Source organism: Sceloporus occidentalis, unplaced genomic scaffold (assembly GCF_023333645.1).
Source record: "Sceloporus occidentalis isolate IW3139 unplaced genomic scaffold, rSceOcc1.0.p SCAF_3, whole genome shotgun sequence".
NCBI lineage: Eukaryota > Metazoa > Chordata > Lepidosauria > Squamata > Phrynosomatidae > Sceloporus > Sceloporus occidentalis.
In genome coordinates, this window is record NW_028316983.1 from 132,531,879 (window position 1) to 132,553,352 (window position 21,474).

The 21,474-nt window shown below is 41.7% G+C and overlaps 1 protein-coding gene across 2 annotated transcripts in view; it reads right to left on the reverse strand.

The window, feature by feature from the left end:
* Positions 1–2,041: 2,041 nt before the first annotated feature.
* The window catches only part of RALGAPA2 (Ral GTPase activating protein catalytic subunit alpha 2), a 199,832-nt gene continuing 180,399 nt past the window's right edge, over positions 2,042–21,474 (reverse strand). For both annotated transcript variants that reach the window (XM_089516358.1, XM_089516359.1), the window contains one exon: positions 2,042–5,363. In XM_089516358.1, the coding sequence (XP_089372484.1) occupies positions 5,209–5,363 (155 nt within the window). In that variant the 3' untranslated portion in view covers positions 2,042–5,208. The remainder of the gene's footprint in view (positions 5,364–21,474) is intronic.

Sequence of the window (21,474 nt, forward strand, 5' to 3'; positions counted from 1 at the left end):
AAGAAGAGTGTGCCAGGCAACCATTTAATCTTGAGCAAACAGGTTGCCAAGTTCACATAAAATGGGGCTGCTTTTGCTGATAGCATTTGCTATCAACCATATTAGAATACAGTTGACCAAAAGAGATAGAAGTGCATAGGCTGCTTACATCAAGCTTTCGAGGAAATGGTTGATTTGGCAATAGACAAGCCCAAGCCAAAGATATTGGACTAAGTGTAAGTAAACAGTAATGATAGGGAAGAACATAACAGGAAGCTCTACTTGGATCCTGTGCTGGGAGAAAGGTGGGATATAAATGAAACAAAATAAATAAACAAATAAATAAATACATAAATATGTGTAATCATTAAACACACAATATTTTGCTCAGATGTCTTCAGGATGGGGATTTCAGTGGAATAAAATGTAAAATTTGCTGGTGACAACACTTAATTGCTATTGAAAATAATAATTGCCCCCTATCTATTATGGCTTTCCTAACAAGGCGCAGAACATATTCTCTCCACCTAAAAGACTTAAAGACTACACCCTAAAGATCTCATGGGATTTTGGGACCTAACAGTGAATCCATTCCCATTGGGAGAGTGAAGGGAGGGAATGAAAACCCAGTTAAACTGCTGTAAACCAATATTAAATAGTTGGAGGAACTGGGGACTGGTGCTATATTCTTGTGAGCCATATTGATGACATTTTCAATTTTTACTGCAGCCAGAAAAAAATGAAAACTGGACTACATTCCCTATTTGGACATTAAGCCCACTGGGTGGCTTTGGGCAATTTACATGCTCTCAACCTCAGAGGAGGCAATGGCACAAACCTCCTTTGAACAAACCTTGCCAAGAAAATCCCATGATAGGTTCACCTTAGAGTCACCATGGGTATGAAATGACTTGAAGACACAGAACAACACAATGATGTCAAACCCAAGAACAGGATCAGCGATAGGATCAGAAATGGTTTGAAAGCACACAACAACCCAACATGTATGCAACTGATTACAATCACAGAATAGACACTTCAGCTGGTACAGTCTAGGGAAGTGGGGCAGGATCTTCAGAGAGGTGGGGCATACCATATACAGTGGTGCCTCGGGTTACGAAATTAATTCGTTCCGCTGTCAATTTCGTAACCCGAAAGGCTTTCGCAAGCCGAATCCCCATAGGCGCTAATGGGGAAAAGCCGCGATTTGGTGTGAAATCGCGCAGAAAAGCACCAAAAGTTTTTTCGTAACCCGAAAAAACTTTCTTAACCCGGAAAATTTTTTTTAAAGTATTTTTTTTCGTATCCTGAAAATTTCGTAACCTGGGTATTTCGTATCCCGAGGTACCACTGTATGTACCTTGCTCTTCCTCACTTATAAGTGGTTCAGAGAAGTGGCAAATGAGCTGGAGTATCTAGATCCATTGTAATCTGGCCGTCAAACCTGGTTACAAGACGCAGTCTGCTTTGGTCACCTTGAAGATACATTGTGAGAAGTGAAGAAGAGGACTATATTTCTGTTGGGCCTTTTTTGCACCTTTCAATGCAACCGACAAAGGTATCTTCTTGGGTTTACTTGCTTGGAGTGGGACTTGGAGGCAGTGTTTTATACTGACTGCCATCTGTCTTGATGACACAAGTTCAAAAGATAGCACTGGAGAACTTCTATACTGAGTGGCATCCTGTTACTAACATATAGTGGTTTGTGTGGGTATCATTTTTGGATAGGACAGAGGTGGCTATTCTTGGTGCCCTTCCAAAACCTCCTACTTGGTCCCTGTGATGTGGTTAGTCTGGGCTCTGAGGGGAAGGAAAAGGAGAGTGAATTCCATCTGTGGGCACAACCTAGTTTCTACCCCACTCCCAAGCCGAGTCCAGCCACTTCTTCATTGATAGAATTGCTTCCCACCTCTATCTCCACCAAAATCAATAAAAAAGCAGGGGTCCCTTCCATGGCTTTACTACTGCCATGCTGGGGTGAGGAGATGCTCTACCTGTTCGATGTAGTATCTCAGCCTCAGTGCTTTGGCTATTGTCCTGTGGTATCTTCAGGGTTCTTCTAGTCTCCCACACTACTTAAGAAAGAAATCACTACAAGAGAAATTACTTTTGAGCTATTTTTTTTCATAAATGACAGACTTTATTCATTATTGGCTCAGCCAGTCTCCTGCAAGTTTCTTTACACATACACATATATACCCACACATATGCTTTTCTTCTCTAATTCACTGCTTTTTAATTCACTGTGTAAGTCTGATCAAAAAGCAGCGATAAGCACACTGGGGGATTAATGACAATCTGAAGTGTTATCACCATGCTTCCTCATTTTGGTGGGAGATTATAAATTTCACAATAACAAAAATAAGATCGAATGTCTAATTTTGAGACAGTGTGCCTTAAGTGGTAAATTCCTTGGTATTATAAGAGATAAGCACTTTAAATCTTATTATTCGCTTCAGGTATTAGAAAATGTTGCCATAAACAGGTTTCAAACAGTGTTTACTAAGAATAAATAATAGCAGACAAGAAAATATTTAGACACTGTATCAATATATTCACAGAATTTCAGTTAAACAGAAATCCAAAATTACTCCCTCTGGGGTGTACAGTTTGATTTGTATGGGAAACAATCTCTTCAGATAAAGATAAACATTTCCACAATACAGATTACAGTTAAAGATTGGATTTGGCTGCGAAACAAAGAATCAACACAGAGGGTATATTTTCAGTCTAAGAGATGAAAGAGAAGTCAAAGGGATTGGATGCAAACCCATCCCCATTTCTTTTCCAGGCAAATTAATCAACTAATGTATCTTAAAGTTCTAACATAATTAGAATGATCAGCGGAAAGGGCAAAATCTTAATTTTAGTGATCCAGATCCAGCTAAGTAATGACAACACTTTCCCTCTGGGAGGGCCCAGTAGTAATAATATGCAGTAGTAATAATATGATTTTGGGACTGGGGAAAACTCTGTGCCAGCTACAAGTGGCACCACAGCTGTGGCTTTAGACTTCTACACACCTAAGTTATCTGTTCCTATTAGTGTTGTTCCTAAATGGTGCTGACTTTATTGCAAAGTTCAGTGGACACTATAGGTCTGAAAAAAATGGTTTCAATTTAATTGACTTCCTTTGGTGGTATGTCCTAAAAATGCATTGTTCTCCCCAAAAGTCCTTCATCACCGAGTGGTTTTGGTTGTGCAAAATATTAAAATAACAGTTTATGGATTAGATTCAAATTTAGCTATGCTTACAGGAGTCCTGCTAAAACCTATTGAACTAATCATGTGTGGTGTAAGTCCCTGTAATTTCAATGGGCCTATTCTAATTTTGAGTCCAACCTTCTATCTCCAACATAATAACATAACTTCGTTCCCAAAGTGTTCAATGATACATTCAATTGAAACTGTGTGTGTTTTAAAAGTTGTGTTTGGAAATGTATTGCATTGGCATATTTAGACTGCGTGATAGTAACATCTAGCCTTTTCTGCTCAATAGAAATTTAACTAAACAAACTTATCAACGATAACTTTGAGCACTGTTTGTAGTAAACTTTTCCCAGTATGAAAGTGAGTGCAGCAAATCAAAAATTAAGTCTTAAATATAAACAGCTCTAGTCCTCACATGACTGGACCCATTTCATCAAAGGAACTTATGTAAGTGTTGATTTACCAAGTTTTCATTGATTCAGTGGGTCTGCTCTAGTTAAGCTTAAGAAATCAACATCTAACTATACATGGCAACATCTAGTCTATAGTGAACACCCAACTAGTTAAATGTCTGAAAACCGAGGGTTTCTTAGTTTGCTGTTATAGAGATAAGGCTAGAGTTAAGCCCCTGCAATAACATTTGGAAGCCTGGATTCAGGTGGGTGGACCAATCCCACTTGGTCTTTGCACCCAGTTGTCTGCACAACAAATGGGTGGCAAGAATCAGTTGTGACTGACTGACTCCACATAGTTTCGTAGTGCACGCATGGATTGCAAATAGCTGACCCGCACTAGCATGTAGTTTACATTTGTATGTAATCCCTACATTACAGGCTTATGTGTTCTACTTCACCGCATCACAAACAAACAAAGATACAATTAAGTCAACCATATTGCCTAGTAGTGTAAGTACTTTCTTAAATCACATGGAAGCATGGGAAATTGCATGAGACTGGATATGGCTTCTTGCCCTACAGCATATGTAAAATGCCAGGGCTGTGTGTGAACCACCATCATCTTTATACTGTGTGGGTGTAGGTGTTCTGCATCTGTTTTCTGATAAACATTACATTGATCCACATTTTCAACAGAGCAATCATTCTATGGCTAATCATGTGATAAGGATAAGTTACTTTGGTCCCACTTTAGCACAAAGAACATTGTGAAACAGGAACTCTGAGTTGGCATGTGCCATCTTTAACGTACACAGAGTAAGACTGAAATGGCCTAGTAATGTATGCCCTGTGTACAAAATAGTATTTTAACCAAGCACCTGAAATCTAGATTTTGCTGTTTCATTCAGCTAACAAAGCTCTTCTTACATAAGTCAATCAGAAGAGTTATTAAGCAATCTTAGTTATGTACACAAGAAAGATCTTTGTAAATAAATAATGGAAAGAAATAGAATATTTGAGGAGATATTGAAAAGCATAATCATTCATTCATTCATATTTTAAGGAGTCTGGGAACAATCTAGCCAAAGTGAAACACTTTAAAGTCGAACTGATTTCAATAGGAGAGAATTAATCATGTGCTCATCTCCTCATTGGCATTAGTAAGACACTAAAGTGCTTCACTTTCACCAAATTGGGCCTTCCATTATGAATCAAAATAGGCATCCATCTACTAAATTTTAAATTATAATGAAATTATAAATGCAACAATCAAGAAATCAGCTGTTTTTTTATTATTGGTCTGCATCCTCTTCCAGTGATGTTTGATTGCAGCTACAGTGAAACAAGAGACTGAAACAAGAACATGTACCACAGTCAGCCTGCAAAATTAACTCATGACTTGTTGCTTCAGCAGCAGCAATGTCAAGTGAAAGACTTTTGCATAATTCAAGTGATCAACGTTAATATTTTAAATCTGAAACTGATTCAGTTATGATTTTAGAGGAAAAATACTCATTTTGCAGTCTTCAAAAGTAACCAGTTCCACTGATTAGTAGCTGATGAAATGTGAGAACAGATTTGAAAGGATATGTTTCCTTCAGTTGTCTTCAGCTTTCAAAGTGCTTTAACTTGAAGATTTGCTGAGAGCACTGGCAGATCGGCGCAACTTCCCAGAGAACTTGGTTTTTGTAGCACCAGCTAGTCTTGCTGACATTTGCTCAGCTGACTCTGCCCCCACAGGTGCAGTAAGATCAGCGCTCAGACTTGTTGTAAGACAGCCTAAAAATAAAAATCTTATTAGAATAAAAAGAGTTTAAAAACACAGAACATATGCCTCTATACAATTGCTAGTATAAGGTAATCACATCCTTGGAAAAGTCTAAGGGATCTAAGCAGAAGAATAGAAGCACTTGTAACTGGCCAGTTTGTCTTAAAACAGGGGTGGGAATCACGCAGCTTTGCAGACACTCCTTGACTACAACTCCCATCAGCCTCAGGCCAACTTAGCCAATGGTAAAGAATGCTAGTAGTTGCAATCCATCACGACCTGGAGAGTTATGTGATTTCCACTCCTGTCTTAAAGGTCCTCCCTGCATCCTTGCTTCCAGCTTCTTTCCTGTGCAGGAATAAACAAGGGATTCCCTCCGAAAAGAGTATGGCACAAGATTAGCTTGTTCTGTCATTCTTCCTCTCTATCAGACAAAGACTTTGTTTATTGACACCAAAGTTGTTTTCTTTTGTAGGTTCACAGGAGAGTAAGGACGTTTGGTTTGGACAGTGATGGTGTCTACTCAGTGTATCTGACCCAAAGCTGATATCTGTGTTGTGCGTAAGTGTTTGCAAAATATACTATTATATTACATTCTAGACATACTATTAATAGATTGAACTGAAATAAGATGTTCAGAAACGGAACATATGCAGTCATTTCAGGAGTGCATCACTATGGAATACAGCTGGGGGCCTGCAAGCTCATGCAAATAAAAACCCATACAAAATTAAAACAAGGCAATAAGAGCGTGTTTCACATTTACATGTAATGTATCACTTCATATCTGATTGTTTGCATTTTGGTGTGACTACATAGAAAATTATTGGACTGGAGATGGGAAAGGAAATGAAAGTTCTCTCTCTCTCTCATGGCTCACTGAGACATTCGAATCGCCAAATGCTGGGCATGTATTGTGAACTAATGCTAGCCTAGAATCTTCCTCCCCAAATATTGTTGATGAAAACTGTGGGCTCTAGTGACATATATGCACCTGGTTTAGCAGAGTGGCCACAATGGCAGAGAAAGTGGGATTTCCTGCAGCAGCTTTTACCTTGTTGGCAGGTTGCAACTCCTACCTTCTATAACAAGACTGTGAACAGTTGACCAAGTTTTATAGCTCCTGGGCAAGGGCTGTGTTGATAGGTTGCTGCAATCCTCTCATGAGTCATGTGAAATAATGGTTTTATGTTACTGTTGTTGGGTAAGGGCTATTGAGGTGTCAGAGTTACACAAATGGATGGCTCGTACATTGCCTTGTGAGATCTTTTATGCCTCAGAAGGTGGTTAAGAACCCTTTTAATAAATAAAATAAAATCAGTGCGGCATTTGGATTAAAGGTCATTCAACAGAAATCCCAGAATTTGGATGGAATGTCATACTGGGTCCCTTCTATAAGGGGTTTATTGTTACTTGCATCTCGTTATTTCTTTGTTGACATTCCCCCCCTGTTTTCAAGCATTTGAGATAAACTGGGATGTAGAGCTTCTCTATAAAATACCGTGGCTGCTGAAAACTATGGTGAAGGGCTTCCTACTGGCTTACTTAGCCATCTGTTTGTGTGATGATGGCATGTGAATAACTATATGTTATGCTGTTTTACAACACCCCCACATCATAACAAAAACTGCACCCAAGTCCAGAGGATGCAGTAATACTGAATATTAAGCTAATTTGCAGAAAATACAGCTTTTGCATGATGCAATTCTTGGAAGACCAACATGCCTACATGCATGCAACAGAGGACACACCACCAGTGAAATTACCTGTGGAAAGCTTAGTAATATACATGTTATTTTTTTATGTCTGTAGGCTGTATGGTATGTGTGTTCAACTGAACAAAAGTAAGTTCAGGCTGGATCCTAGCACGTACTCTTGGAAGAGATTCCTTGGCATGATGATATTCAGAGAAATGTACCAAAGAAGTACAGTGTTTCCAACAAGTGTTCTGAAAGACTTGTTCTTCCCTTCTCCTCTGGAGATAATAACATCATTTTAATTTGGATTATATTACAAGATCAAGGTACCTGCTAGTTAGTTCACACTGTTGTTTCACTTGAAGGTAAAGCAAACTCTACCTCTTTTTACTGACTGATCAATCAATCAAACAGAGAAGTCCAAGCTGATAGACAGATGTGAGAGACAGCTTGCAAACTTGGGCGTAAGTCATCCTGGAGCCTTCTGTTAGCAGGCTGGATCTCAATACTTTAACTGTTTTGAAATTACATCTGTACCATGTGGCTTTCTTGCACAATTCATCAAAACCTGCTCTCTTCATATTTGGCCCTCATATTTTGTTGCAGAATTTCATGTAGCACACTGATTATCTAAATAAATAAGTCAATGTTTATTTAAATAATGCTAATTGATATAACTTCCCAGTTATATCCTTCAAAGGTTCTTCTTATGACTAGCATTCAGAATCTGCAGTGCAACCGAAGACTTTCATCTGCAGTAAATCCCACTGTATTCAGTGGGGGCTGAATCTAATGCATGTTTCATAGAACTGTAGAATCATAGAGTTGGATGAGACCACAAGGTCCATCCAGTCCAACTCCCCGTCATGCAGGAACACACAGTCAAAGCTGGCTAAAACTCTTCTCTTTTCTTCTCACTGAAGGGAAGAACAATTATTTAACAAAAAAAAGCTTAAGATTTAAAGCAAACATGTGTGTGCACATGCAAGAAAGTGAGCATGCAACTCTCATTGTTAGTTCTCAGGCACAATTATAACCAATGCTCCAAGGAACAGAAAATGCATGCTGCAATCAAGCACAGTTGTTGCTATTGTGGCTGTGAGGTGTCTCAGGAGACTCCTGCAAATGCAAATGCCATTTCATCAGCAATCTCTTAGTAAAAAGTTTTCAAACAGTACTGCTCATCTCTTGAAACTCTCTCATACAAAATATGCTGTATGAATAACAAACCAAAATTCTATATACAATTTTTTTCTGGGAAAGAAAGTTTTAGGGATTTTCATCAACAGAATAAAACTGTGATGCGTACTGTTGGTGCATAAAAACCACCATAATTACTACCATTTTCCTTGATTATTTTCATTGATTAAAAATATGAATGAAGTTGTATCTGTGCTGGAAATGTATGTTTTTATCTATGAATAACTGCTTATCTTACCAGAATGCCATTAATGGAATGATTTGTGTGTTTCTGTTTGTGTGACAATGACCTGTTACAGACTGCCAAAATAAAGCTGCTTTGGGTCTCTTTGGAGGTATGCTGTTTAAATGATGCATGGGTCCTAAGAATCCGGAAGCTGCACCAAAGCTGCACTCCAGTCCTTAGGAATGGATTGTGGCTTTGGCACGACTTCTGGACTCTTAGGACCCATGCATCATTTAAATAGCATACTTCCAAAGAGACCTGAAGCAGCTTTATTTTGGCAGTCTGCAACAGGCCATAGTGTGATTTGTTTGTGTGACAGCATATTCCATATGCTTTGTCACTGTGCTAGTTCACCAGGAGACAGCCTGAGATGACCCTATAGAAAATTACTTGTAAAGTGAGTCTGACATTATGTGTTGCATAGAGAAAACAATTACATTAGCAGCAACTGATTGTATGGAATGATGTAAACAAACATCATATGCGTCAACCCATGCTTTTATGTCCTGGTGAAGACTGTGAACCAGATGACTATATACAGATTACTAGGATATTGAGCATTTTGAAACACAAGATGAAATATTAATATAGCCCCCACCTAGCCTGACAACCTTTCATCCTTACTGACCCTGAAACTTCTCAAGCCCTAAAGGGGTGTTTTCCTCACACCAATTTCCACATCTCTGTTTGCCAGAAAAATGGAAACCTCTATTCCTCCCTGAAAACTTCTTTCCTATTTATGCTGATGTTTGGCTTACTGTGTTTTGTAGTCAACTTCCTAAATGTTTTTGTCTATTACATCTACAATTCTTGATTACTGATCATGTGGACTGGGGCTGGCAGGAGGGCACCAGGCTGCCCACTGCAGGCTCATTCCCACTTGCAGTTTAAATCGATTCCTGATTCGTCCTTGCACCATTTTGGAAATTGATTCTAAAAGGTCCCTTGTTCCCACTGTAAAGGGTATCTTTTCCTTACCCCAATGTAATTGCTTTTTTGGGGGGCACGATTGTCATCCCCATTGGTAGTGCCACTTCAAAATCACGTCAATCATCTGTGACGTATGTGGCAACCCGGCTTGAAAATTTGTGTGTGTGTGGGGGGGTGAAGACTGAGAGAGGGTGAGGCTTAGAGAATGTGACAAGGAAGGGTCAGAGCAGCAGGAGGAGTAAGAAGGAGGCAGGAAGTCAAGCCATGGGGAGAGATGAGATTGGGGCTTCTATGGGGCTTGGAGGAGGGAAAGGGAAGTCAAGCCATGGGGAGAGATGAGATTGGGGCTTCTATGGGGCTTGGAGGAGGGAAAGGGAAGTCAAGCCATTGGGAGAGATGAGATTGGGGCTTCTATGGGGCTTGGAGGAGGGAGAGGAGGGCCAGCCATGGGGCAGAGGCCGGGGAAGGAAGGCAGAGACCGAGGACGCTGGGATAAGCTGGAGAAGGAAGGCAGAGATTTTGTTTTTGTTTTAAATAAAAGTAATCGAAAAATCGATAGAGTGATTTAGCAACTAACTGCCTTCACAAGTAGTTGCTTGACCAATCTATCGATTTATTGTTTACTTTTATTTATGAAAAAAGCACCCAAAATAAAAAGGCAGCACTGGGTGTGTGTGTGACATCTCTGGGCAGGTAAACACCACTCTGCCATTTGTCCCTCACCTCAGAATAAATAAATTCTGAGCTGTCGTTCCCACTTAGTCAACTCGCTTCAGAACTGATTCTTCTGAAAAGAACCACTTTGAAACTATTGTCAGGAAAACCCGGGTTTTTTTTTTTTTGGGGGGGGGGGGGCATTTGCCCTGTTTTGTTGCCACTGAAACTGATTGAATAAGGATCGGAATCGATTTCAAGTGGGAATGAGGGTCATATACCCCGATCTGCAATTTGGTGGAAATTGTAGTGGGAATGAACCCATGAAGACAAAAGCATCAACTTTCCATACCTTGGTTCTGATACAGCCTACCTCCACATTTATTTTTTTGCAAAAAAATCATACTAATTGGAGTTGCTGGTCAAGTAATATATTTTCCCAGTGAATTTAGAATAAAACATCCCAGGCTGCTTGCTCAGGTTGGAAAGGCTGAAAGCAGAGCTCTTCCTGTCAAGTGATGGGTGCAGATTGAGAACGACTCGATTTCAAGCAGGAGGCAGATGCTTTCTCTGTTTGTTGATCAACTCATGAGTAAGCAGACCAGCACTTATCTAAGCAAGGATGGACTCAAAATAAGTGTGATGAAGTTTTGCTTTCACTGTCATATCTCTCAAGTTTCTAAGAAGTAGATCAAAACTATCCTTCCTATCATCATGTTTTAGTAGAACTAAACCTCTATGGCAGTGATTCCCAAATGTGTTTTGGTCTTCCACTCCCAGAAGCCTCAGCTTGGCCAACATTCAGGAATTCTGAGAGCTCAAGTCCAAAACAACTGGAAGACCAAAATTTGGGAACCACTGCTCTGTAGTATCTGCCAGCCATATACTGAAGTGCTGCAATTTCACTGCAGGATTTTGTTAACATGATTTGGAAGGAGTGTCCAATATGTCTTATGTGTGTTTGTATGGTTCCCGATCACAGTGAGTCATGAGAAAGTTCAAATGTGTAGTCTTTTCATGGATATAATTTCCAAACACAACTAGTACCAGTTCCGTCACATACAAAAACCCAAGTATTCAAACAAAGAATGAAACCGATCCTCTCCCATGTCCAGGAGGGCAATGAGCTGCTTGCCTCTTTCAGGTAATGGGAAAGGGTTTGTGCTTCAAAGTATTCAGTTAGATCTGGAGTAGAACAAATGAAATATAACATCTTGGATAGGTTTACTAAAAGCAAGGATTAAGTCACTGCAGTAGAAAAAGGTGGACAGGTAACAATGGAAGCCAATCCCACGAAGCAGCATATTAGTAAAATAGAATTAAGACCCCAAATTATATACAGATGTGAATAATGGTAACCTGATGGACTGTGCTGGCAAAGGACAGAAGCTCTCCAGAATGGAGGACTGTCCTTTCCCCCTCCCTGGCAAATTTTGCCTAAGGATGGTTTTCACATGGGTGAAACACTCATTTAAACCTCCAAAATGGGAATGCTATTGGAGAAGGAGGCAATCTGAAAAAAGAGAAATAACAATGCAGAAAATGGTTCCATAATCGCTGCTACTGGAAGTGTTTCCTTTTTACCTTTTACATGAATGATTAGGCTTTCATGTATGTTTGCAATACAAAGCACAAAATATAAAGTAAGCTCATGTTTCAATTACAAATGCATTTATTTTCAATGGAGACTTTTGTTTGCTTCTGTGTTAGACCTTCACATTTTGTAATCTCTTCTGCGGGGAAACTGATACAGACTGAATGGTAACTGAAGAGGAGCCATCACATGTCAGACTATCTGACCCTAGAGTACAAGAGGCTTATAAAGAAATTCTAACTAGAAAATCTCATCTCGTCTCAATGTTCATTTGATTTGCTTGGCCTCTAGCATACCTTGTGTATCAGCCCTAACAGTGTGTATCATCATGTAGGTACCATTGCATGTATATCAACCAAAGCCATTTTTCTCTTACAAAAGTTACTAAGTATGGAAGCTATGTTGCATCATTACTGAACTGCTACAGCATGCAGCTCTGCTTCCAAGAAACAGTTCATATTCAGAGCAGGTTAAAGGCTCTGAACATGGATTATTTTAGGTAATTTTAATATTTCATTAAGAAGGACTCAGTTAATTTCTCTCCTGGGAACTTATTGAAAGAGTGGAAATTAACTTCCTCGTTTTTTTAACTTACCAATATTTATACTAAAATTAAGTAGCAGAAGAGGAGAAAATTTAAAGTAAGATAATTATAGCATATGAAAATACGTATAAATTTAACAGATTGGGAAGATGCCTAAGAGAAAGAAAAGAGTAGTGTTTTTCAGGCAAGTGTAATTGCATTTACTCTGACCCAAAATGAGTAAGCTCAAGAAATCAGCATGCAAGCACCTAACAAGAAGACTCCTGTGCATATGAAAAGATGCACAGAAGAAACAGGCAAGCACATGCAAAAAAGGAGAGCCATAACCACTGGCCTTCTCTGATCATTCATAGTACAACGTTCTGTCAGCCTTTCAAAGTTGTACATTCCACCAGTCAAAACCTTCTTCTTCCAGGTTGGCTATGTTAGTATATGCCACTAGTTTTACGGCTCCTTCTGAACTAGTCCTGATTGATCGGGGAGGGGACAGAATTAGTAGTACAAAACCTTTGATATCTATATCGATATCTTATCTTCAGCAGTTATTTGCCAATTCTGCAGGTGTCTTTGTTTTTTAAAAAATTCTTATTATCTTGTAAATCCCCTGGCACACATCTGACTTGCTCATTACGTAATATGGGACTTTACTGATATGCCACTTCACTGCAGCAAAAAGCAACAGAAAAACCCTTTCCCATAAAATGTATTAATATTAAGGTTACATTATATGTTCAGTATGAAGCACAGAGGATTAATGTATCGCTGAATATGAATCAACATAAAACACTTCCCAAGAATATATTGATATGGTGGTTTTTACAATAGAGATCATCCTCTTACGCATGCACCAATCTCAAGCCAATTCATAAGAAGACCCACCACTTTCAGATGAACTACTGCCATGCACTTTAAGGAGAGTTTTAAGAAGGCTAAGAAATGTGCAGCTCTTAAACATATATTACCCTGTGATATCCAAATGTTCTGCTCTCCTCAGGGATATCAGCTGATGGTAAAAATGTACTAGAACATAATCTAAGGCAGAAACACAGCTAACAAAAGGTGAGCACTTTTCAGTTGGCGTATGGGGATGATGATGTACTATCCATCAGCTGTCTGACAGGCTGTGAGTTGGCTTTGTAAGAGTTAATGCACTGCCTCAGCAACTCAGCCACCAATGAGCCCATCCAGGCACCAACAAGGCTCTGCTGCCCAGCAGCTTCCTTCCTTTTCAACATTGCACTGGAAATTACCCAAACAAGCAGAACCAAGCAGACTGCAAAGGTCACACCTGGCGTGTGGCCAGGCTGCTCTCCAGCTCCGAAACGGCACCCCCAATTGCCAGGTTCAGGGCAGCCTTGTGTTTTCCCTCCTTTGTTTCTTTTTTCCTCCCCCAGCTGTTCCATTCATAGGCCCAAGCTCAGCAATCTGCCCTTCCCAGAAAAAGAGCCCCTTATTAAGCTGAGCTAACTCAAAGGGCCAGCACAGCACGTGCCACTCCTTATCGGCACCATCTCAAGATCCTATTCCATGGTGCTTAGGCAACAAAAAAAGTAAATGGACTTAACTCCCATTGGCTCCCCTACAGCAATTCAAACAAAAGTGCAAAGCAACAAAGACATTTCCCCCCCATGGCAGGTGTTGGTGTCAGATTCCGCCTGAAGCAAACAGGAGCAGGAGAAAAGGGGGGCGGGATGAGTGCTTTCCAGTGAAGCTTAGACATGCAGGGGGCAAAGAGAGCCAGAACCCAGCTTGTTATTACTATGGCTGCTTAGTATGATGGGCATAGCAAGAGTCCCTTATTTCTAGTGCAGCACCCAGTGGAAAAGGAGGAGACCAACCCAGAATAAACGAGGGCTGTTTCAATTTTAGGCAAGCAACAGAAGGAATCTGGTTAGTAAATTGAGCATGACGCCATGTGAGCAACCTCTTACCTTTCTCAATTACTGTAATGAGATCTTTACATATTTTAATCTAAAGGGAAAGAACACAAAATTATGTAAATATGGGAATAGCGCACCTGCTGCTCTAATGACAGCCTTGTACACATTAGTTACACAGAGGTATTAATGGGGGGGGGAACGCAAGTTGTGCGAGTTAACGGGAACGATACTTCCAGTGCCTCTCATTTGGAAATGGAACTAATGAACATTAGCACTATTACTGTGTGAGATGTAGGTGGTAAACTGTTTCCACATCACATCTCACCTCCCCCTGAAAAAAGAAGAGGTAGAAAAACATGACAGGAAAAACTGGAATAGCAATTTCCCCCCCACACAAAACATTCATTTGTTGCATTTTCCTGTGACAAATGGGACCACATACATTATTTCACACAGAGAAAATCCTCTGTGATTTGATACTTCTCAAGTATACATCCTCTGTCAGCATCATACTCCACAACATTCTTTGCTGAGGAGATAAAAGCGTGTTGATGGTAGATGGTCCATAGTTCATAACAGTGTCATATTTAAAGTGAAAATTATGCACAGAACATTAGATCTCAACATACAGGCAATCCCTTCCTGCAGACCAAAAATAGGTTTGTACTAGCATGCATACATACATACATACATACATACATACATACAGAGGGAGGGAGGGAGGGAGGGAGGGAGACTGGTTTAGTCACAAATTTCTCAAAAATTTGGAATTATTTCCTAATTTTGTGCATTCTAAAAAAAACTAGGTTGGTGATATTTTAGAGCCAAAACGGACTGCGGAAATAATCCAGCTTGAAACTAACTGCCTTGGCTCAGTGCTAGGGAATTTCGGGAACTGTAGTTTGTTGTGGCACTAGAGCTCTCTAACAGAGGCTAGATGTCTCACAAAACTACAGTTCCCAAAGCTCCCTAGTACTGAGCCAGGGCAGTTAAAGCGGTTTCAGACTGGATTATTTCTGCAGTCTGTTTCAGCCCTCTGACAAAGCTAATAGCAAATTATGGTTGATTACATTTTATCCAGTATTTTCAGCTTGTTGGAAGATAGGCCAACCAAGTAGTTGAAAACTTATACAGACGCAAGTGGTTTTTTAAACAACAACAACAACAACAACAACAACATCATATTTCTTTTGTTTTTGACATTGATTTCTGGTGTACAAAGCTTCCCCACCAAAAAAGCTTGCTTCTAAAGAGCTATGATGAGATTTCTAGTCTTAATACTTCATAAATCCTTATCTCTGATTCTGATTGTGTTTCATGATACTTGATTATAAGACATCTTAAGGGCATGTCTGAGTCAGAATAGGGGGTAAAAATTGAGTAAGGAAATATAAAAAAAGTACTCAGCAGTGTACACAAAGAGTGGCATAGGCATGTCTACAGGTAAACTGATCAGACAGCTGCTCCCTATAATAATGGCTATCTCTACAGAGAAAGAGATTTGGTATGGAACAACCCAGACACTGGCCTGTTACAGACAGCCAAAATAAAGCTGCTTCGAGTCACAGTGGAGGTATGGTGTTTCAATGATGCATGCGTCCTAAGATTCCAGAAGTCGCACCAAAGCCACACTCCAGCCCTAAGGACTGGAGCGTGACTTTGGTGTGGCTTCTGGACTCTTAAGGACGCATGCATCATTGAAACACCATACCTCCACTGTGACTCGAAGCAGCTTTATTTTGGCTGTCTGTAACAGGCCACTGACTCCTTTATCTGATCTACTGGGAGCACATTCAGCAATTTTAGCAGTTCCAGATAAGTGGCATTCAACTGTCCAAAGAACCCTCCAATTCCCTTGTGTGAGTCTCAACAGAGTTAGAGCAATATTCATTGACCTGAGGGACTAAATATGGAATTTGGCAGCATGACATTCTAATATAAATATAAGATTCTGCAACAGTATGTTTTTTTCTGCCCAAAGAACTGTTCCACCTGATATCAGAGCAATGATAATATTACTAGAAGTAACCAGCTTCACAAGGGTTGGAAACTCTTTGGCCCCAGCCCAATGTGTTTTACTTTCCTTCATACCTACTTGGGCCTGGCTCCGTCACCTACATATCCACTAGCCCAAGCCATCTTCCTCTCCTCTCACTCATCCAACTACCATGGTGCTTCTTTTTCTCCCACTTTTTCTCTTTCTTCCCCCCATCCAAGTCAGGAGTGGGAATCATTCAGCGCTACCAATGTTGTTGGACAACATATCCCATCAATAACCATCAGCCTAGACAATGGTGCCAATACCTACTATTGCAATCCATCAACATCTAGAAGACTGCATGACTTCTTGATTTTGTGAATTTTTCTCTTTTCCTGTCCCAGTGATCTTTCTCCTTCCCTGTGCTCTTTTCTCTCTCTCCATTTCCTCTACTCTCTTCTTTCTCACTGCTATTTATCTCTACCCCAGCACCTATTTAGCCTTTCCCATTGCTCATTCTCCTCCCTTCGCTAAGGCAGCAGAGCTCTTTGAATTCTTTTTGAACATTGCTGATGGAAGTACGATATGAAGTGTTCTAGAGGCCCTCTAGAGAAATTAATATCTTAGGTTTGACTGCAATTTCCTCTCTGATGTTTAGGGAAGGATAAGGGGGTTTCTTGGCAAAAGCAACCCATGATAGGTTTGCCTTGGGACTGTCCTAAGTTGGAAACAAAGACACACAGCAACAACAAGAAGGTCTGCAACCTAGTTACTGAATACCAAATTTAATTTAACTTATTTAATCCATTATTATAATTAATTCATTATAAAATAACTTTGAGGTTCATATTATTGGGGTCCCCTTAGTATATTTGCCAAGTTTCAGGTGCCTACGTTTCATGGTCATGATCTCCTGAGTTCACTTTCCAAATAGGAAAACACTGCATTGTAACTGCTGTCCTTTGAGAACACTTTGAATACTAAGATGAAACAAGCTTAAAACTTTTAAAAACATCCCAGGATACTGTTTAGAGCAGCAGCCTATTTTAAAAGCATGGTAGCACTAAGACATTCCTTTAAACCAGTCTGTAGAAATTTCAGCACTGTTGAAATGAAATTTGCTTACAGTTCAATTTTGTTTTAGACTGAGGATCAAGCAAAATGTACTGTCCATAACAAGCCATACATTTCAGTAAGAATGTCTTGAGTTTTCAAAAATACCACACCATTCCTACTTCAAGCAACTGAAAGAAATATGTCACAATTTGGATGCTGTAACGGACCTTGTATTAGTTCGTCTGGATATCTTGGAAGGATCCAATAGTGTGGATTGGCATTACCAGGAACTAAGAAACCATGGCCTCTCAGGAAAGTCATTAATATGACCCCTGCTTTTTTTTATTGTGCATAAAATGGGTGGGTGAATACTAGCAGTAGGAAGACATACAGCAATACCATCCCATTAAGTATCCGCTTCAACTATTTGATGACCATCCTGCTACTACAATGTTTACTACTCCCACAAGATATTCTGCTTTGATTAAGAGAAGATTCTGCTTCATTCCATGACCGATTATTTATTTATTTATTTATTTACAGCTTCCTAGTGAAGAAAGTAATAGGCCATATTTGTATGCCTCTGTCAAGGCATTTATCTTGGGCCTGTTACAGACAGCCAAAATAAAGCTGCTTCGAGTCACAGTGGAGGTATGGTGTTTCAATGATGCATGTGTCCTAAGAGTCCAGAAGCCACACCAAAGCCACGCTCCACTCCTTAGGGCTGGAGCGTGGCTTTGGTGCGACTTGTGGACTCTTAGGATGCATGGATCATTGAAACACCATACCTCCACTGTGACTTGAAGCAGCTTTATTTTGGCTGTCTGTAACAGGCCTTGGTGTGTAAGAATGTCAGCCTGGATATGGTCTTGGAATACCAACAGGGCAAGGTTTACTTTTCTGAGTCCGAACCAATTTCTCCTCCTCCGGGCCTCTTTGACTAATCATGTCCTCTGGATAAATTGACTTTTTTCAGGTGCACAATCCCCCTTGTCCCATCCAAACTATCTGACAGCTGTACTGATTCTTGTGAGGGGACCTGTAGGTTGATCTTTCTTGTAAGGTAGTCTTCTTCAATGTTAGTGAAATGAGAAAGATCTGGTGCTACTACCTATCTAATCTTAAAAAAAATTAATGAAGATATGTTACTATTGGTAGTAGGACCTTTGTGAATATTTGAAGGCCCAATATTAGCCTGAATGAAAATTCTTGATCTCATAGATAAAGTTTGGTATCTTCTATTGGATGATCAGAATGCAATAAGTTCACAAGCCTCTGAGAGGGTCTAATGATCCTTAGATGTCTTAACTTTCCAGGACAAACTTGATGGATTTGAGCATTTCCATCCTGTGCACGTAGCAAACAACTCTGTTTAGATCATGCCTATTAGGTCTCTGTTAACAAGATAACAGAAGCAGTCACATCTTGAATAGATCTTTTTTCTTCCTTCCTTCCTTCCTTCCTTCCTTCCTTCCTTCCTTATTTTATTTTTACTTCTGTAGAGGATCTATGTTCTCCTGATCTATCAGTTACAGTGCTCAATGTCTCCTCTTCCACCTTTTTGAAGGGCTAAACACTTGTAGCATTTTATTCTCATGTTAGTTTTAACATTTAAAATTTATTTCAACCTTAGAAGGTTGTGTACTTCCTCTTGCCAGCACTGGAGTGCACAACTCCTCTATTATTTGCTGGTAAAGAAAATCTGTAAAAAAGAAGGGTTGCAATCCCCTTACAGGCTACACTTTGCATTAAACAAACAAACAAAAAACCATGCTGCACAAGTAGTGCTAGCAAGAATCAAGTTCTAAGAAAAGTGCAGGGTTTTTATTGCCTGGAATGACCCCAAGACATTTCTTCCTTTTTGTGAGCAGCTGCTGCTCGGCCCTTTAGAGAAGTCATAATTCTGTTTGTATCAGTCTGTTGCCATAGAAATGGATGTGATCGCACACATTCACATCTACAGACCCAGAAGATGGATAAGCATTACCACTAGAAGGTGACAGTATCTGGTTTAGACAATCCAAAATAAGCAATTCAGTTGCCAAGAGGTGAGAGGATAAGGCGAAAATCAGTGTGCTCTTAATATGATCCAATAAAAACATTCTCTCTTCTGAAATGTTAGATTTCACCTGCATTCTATAAAAGTTGGGGAGTAGGACCACATGTATATGGGAGATTTGTAACTACTAACTGTACTACCTGTTACTAATTTGGAATTATTATTTTTACTTTTATTTCCTTTAAAGCCATAAAGATTTAAAGCCTGAAAATAGGTAGCAGAGGGCCCTGTCCTCAAGTGATGGATTCCGAGAGCCATCCATCAGAGCCAAAACAGACAGATATGGAGTACAGTCACAAGGATCTTGTTCTACACAAGACTAATTGAAATGGAAATCAGATGCACATGTTTATGGTTGTGGGATGGAGTCGGGAGAAAGAGTCAACTAAAATTTTTAACTTGGACACTAAAATGCCTTGGTCCATATGACAAGAAGCACTTGGAAGGCCTGAGTAAAACCAGGCAATCACAGCTGTGATTGCTTTACTTTAAGGGATATGCTGTAATACCTATTGTTCCATAAAACAGCAACAGCTATTCTGTAATATTAAAGTAGCCAGTTTGCAGACAAATTATAATGGATTCCACAGTTTCTTCTTAAGTTTAATGATAGTCTTAAGAATATAAAAGCTTAAATTCATAATCAGAGCATGTATCTTGCTTCTCCTGCAACTGGAAAAAGTTGCATTTGCTCTGTCTTGAACGTTAAGTCTTTATTTTGCAAATCATTAGCTTGCACATGAATAGGGTTGCCATAATGGAGGACCTCGAAACCGGGACAAATGTAGGACAAGGTTTGAAAATGTAGGACATTTTTTTTTTATTTCCTGGCTAGGAAATTAAAAAAAAAAGTCCTAGATTTTTAAACCTTGTCCTCCTCCTCCTCCTCTCGGCCTGAGAGGGAGCCTAGGCTGTCTCCCAGGCCGAGAAGGGCGGGGGGAAGCCTGGCATCGCTGAGATCTCCGCGGTGCCAGGCTTCCTCCTCCTCCTCTCGGCCTGAGAGGGAGCCTAGGCTGTCTCCCAGGCCGAGAAGGGCGGGGGGAAGCCTGGCATCGCGGAGATCTCCGCGGTGCCAGGCTTCCTCCTCCTCCTCTCGGCCTAAGAGGGAGCCTAGGCTGTCTCCCAGGCCGAGAAGGGCGGGGGGAAGCCTGGCATCGCGGAGATCTCCGCGGTGCCAGGCTTCCTCCTCCTCCTCTCGGCCTGAGAGGGAGCCTAGGCTGTCTCCCAGGCCGAGAAGGGCGGGGGGAAGCCTGGCATCGCGGAGATCTCCGCGGTGCCAGGCTTCCTCCTCCTCCTCCCGGCCTGAGAGGGAGCCTAGACTGTCTCCCAGGCCGAGAAGGGCGGGGGGAAGCCTGGCATCGCGGAGATCTCCACGGTGCCAGGCTTCCTCCTCCTCCTCCCGGCCTGAGAGGGAGCCTAGACTGTCTCCCAGGCCGAGAAGGGCGAGGGGAAGCCTGGCATCGCGGAGATCTCCGCGGTGCCAGGCTTCCTCCTCCTCCTCCCGGCCTGAGAGGGAGCCTAGACTGTCTCCCAGGCCGAGAAGGGCGAGGGGAAGCCTGGCATCGCGGAGATCTCCGCGGTGCCAGGCTTCCTCCTCCTCCTCCCGGCCTGAGAGGGAGCCTAGGCTGTCTCCCAGGCCGAGAAGGGCGGGGGGAAGCCTGGCATCGCGGAGATCTCCGCGGTGCCAGGCTTCCTCCTCCTCCTCTCGGCCTGAGAGGGAGCCTAGGCTGTCTCCCAGGCCGAGAAGGGCGGGGGGAAGCCTGACATCGCGGCGATCGCCACGGTGCCAGGCTTCCTCCTCCTCCTCTCGGCCTGAGAGGGAGCCTAGGCTGTCTCCCAGGCCGAGAAGGGCGGGGGGAAGCCTGACATCGCGGCGATCGCCACGGTGCCAGGCTTCCTCCTCCTCCTCTCGGCCTGAGAGGGAGCCTAGGCTGTCTCCCAGGCCGAGAAGGGCGGGGGGAAGCCTGACATCGCGGCGATCGCCATGGTGCCAGGCTTCCTCCTCCTCCTCTCGGCCTGAGAGGGAGCCTAGGCTGTCTCCCAGGCCGAGAAGGGCGGGGGGAAGCCTGGCATCGCTGAGATCTCCGCGGTGCCAGGCTTCCTCCTCCTCCTCTCGGCCTGAGAGGGAGCCTAGGCTGTCTCCCAGGCCGAGAAGGGCGGGGGGAAGCCTGGCATCGCGGAGATCTCCGCGGTGCCAGGCTTCCTCCTCCTCCTCCCGGCCTGAGAGGGAGCCTAGGCTGTCTCCCAGGCCGAGAAGGGCGGGGGGAAGCCTGGCATCGCGGCGATCGCCACGGTGCCAGGCTT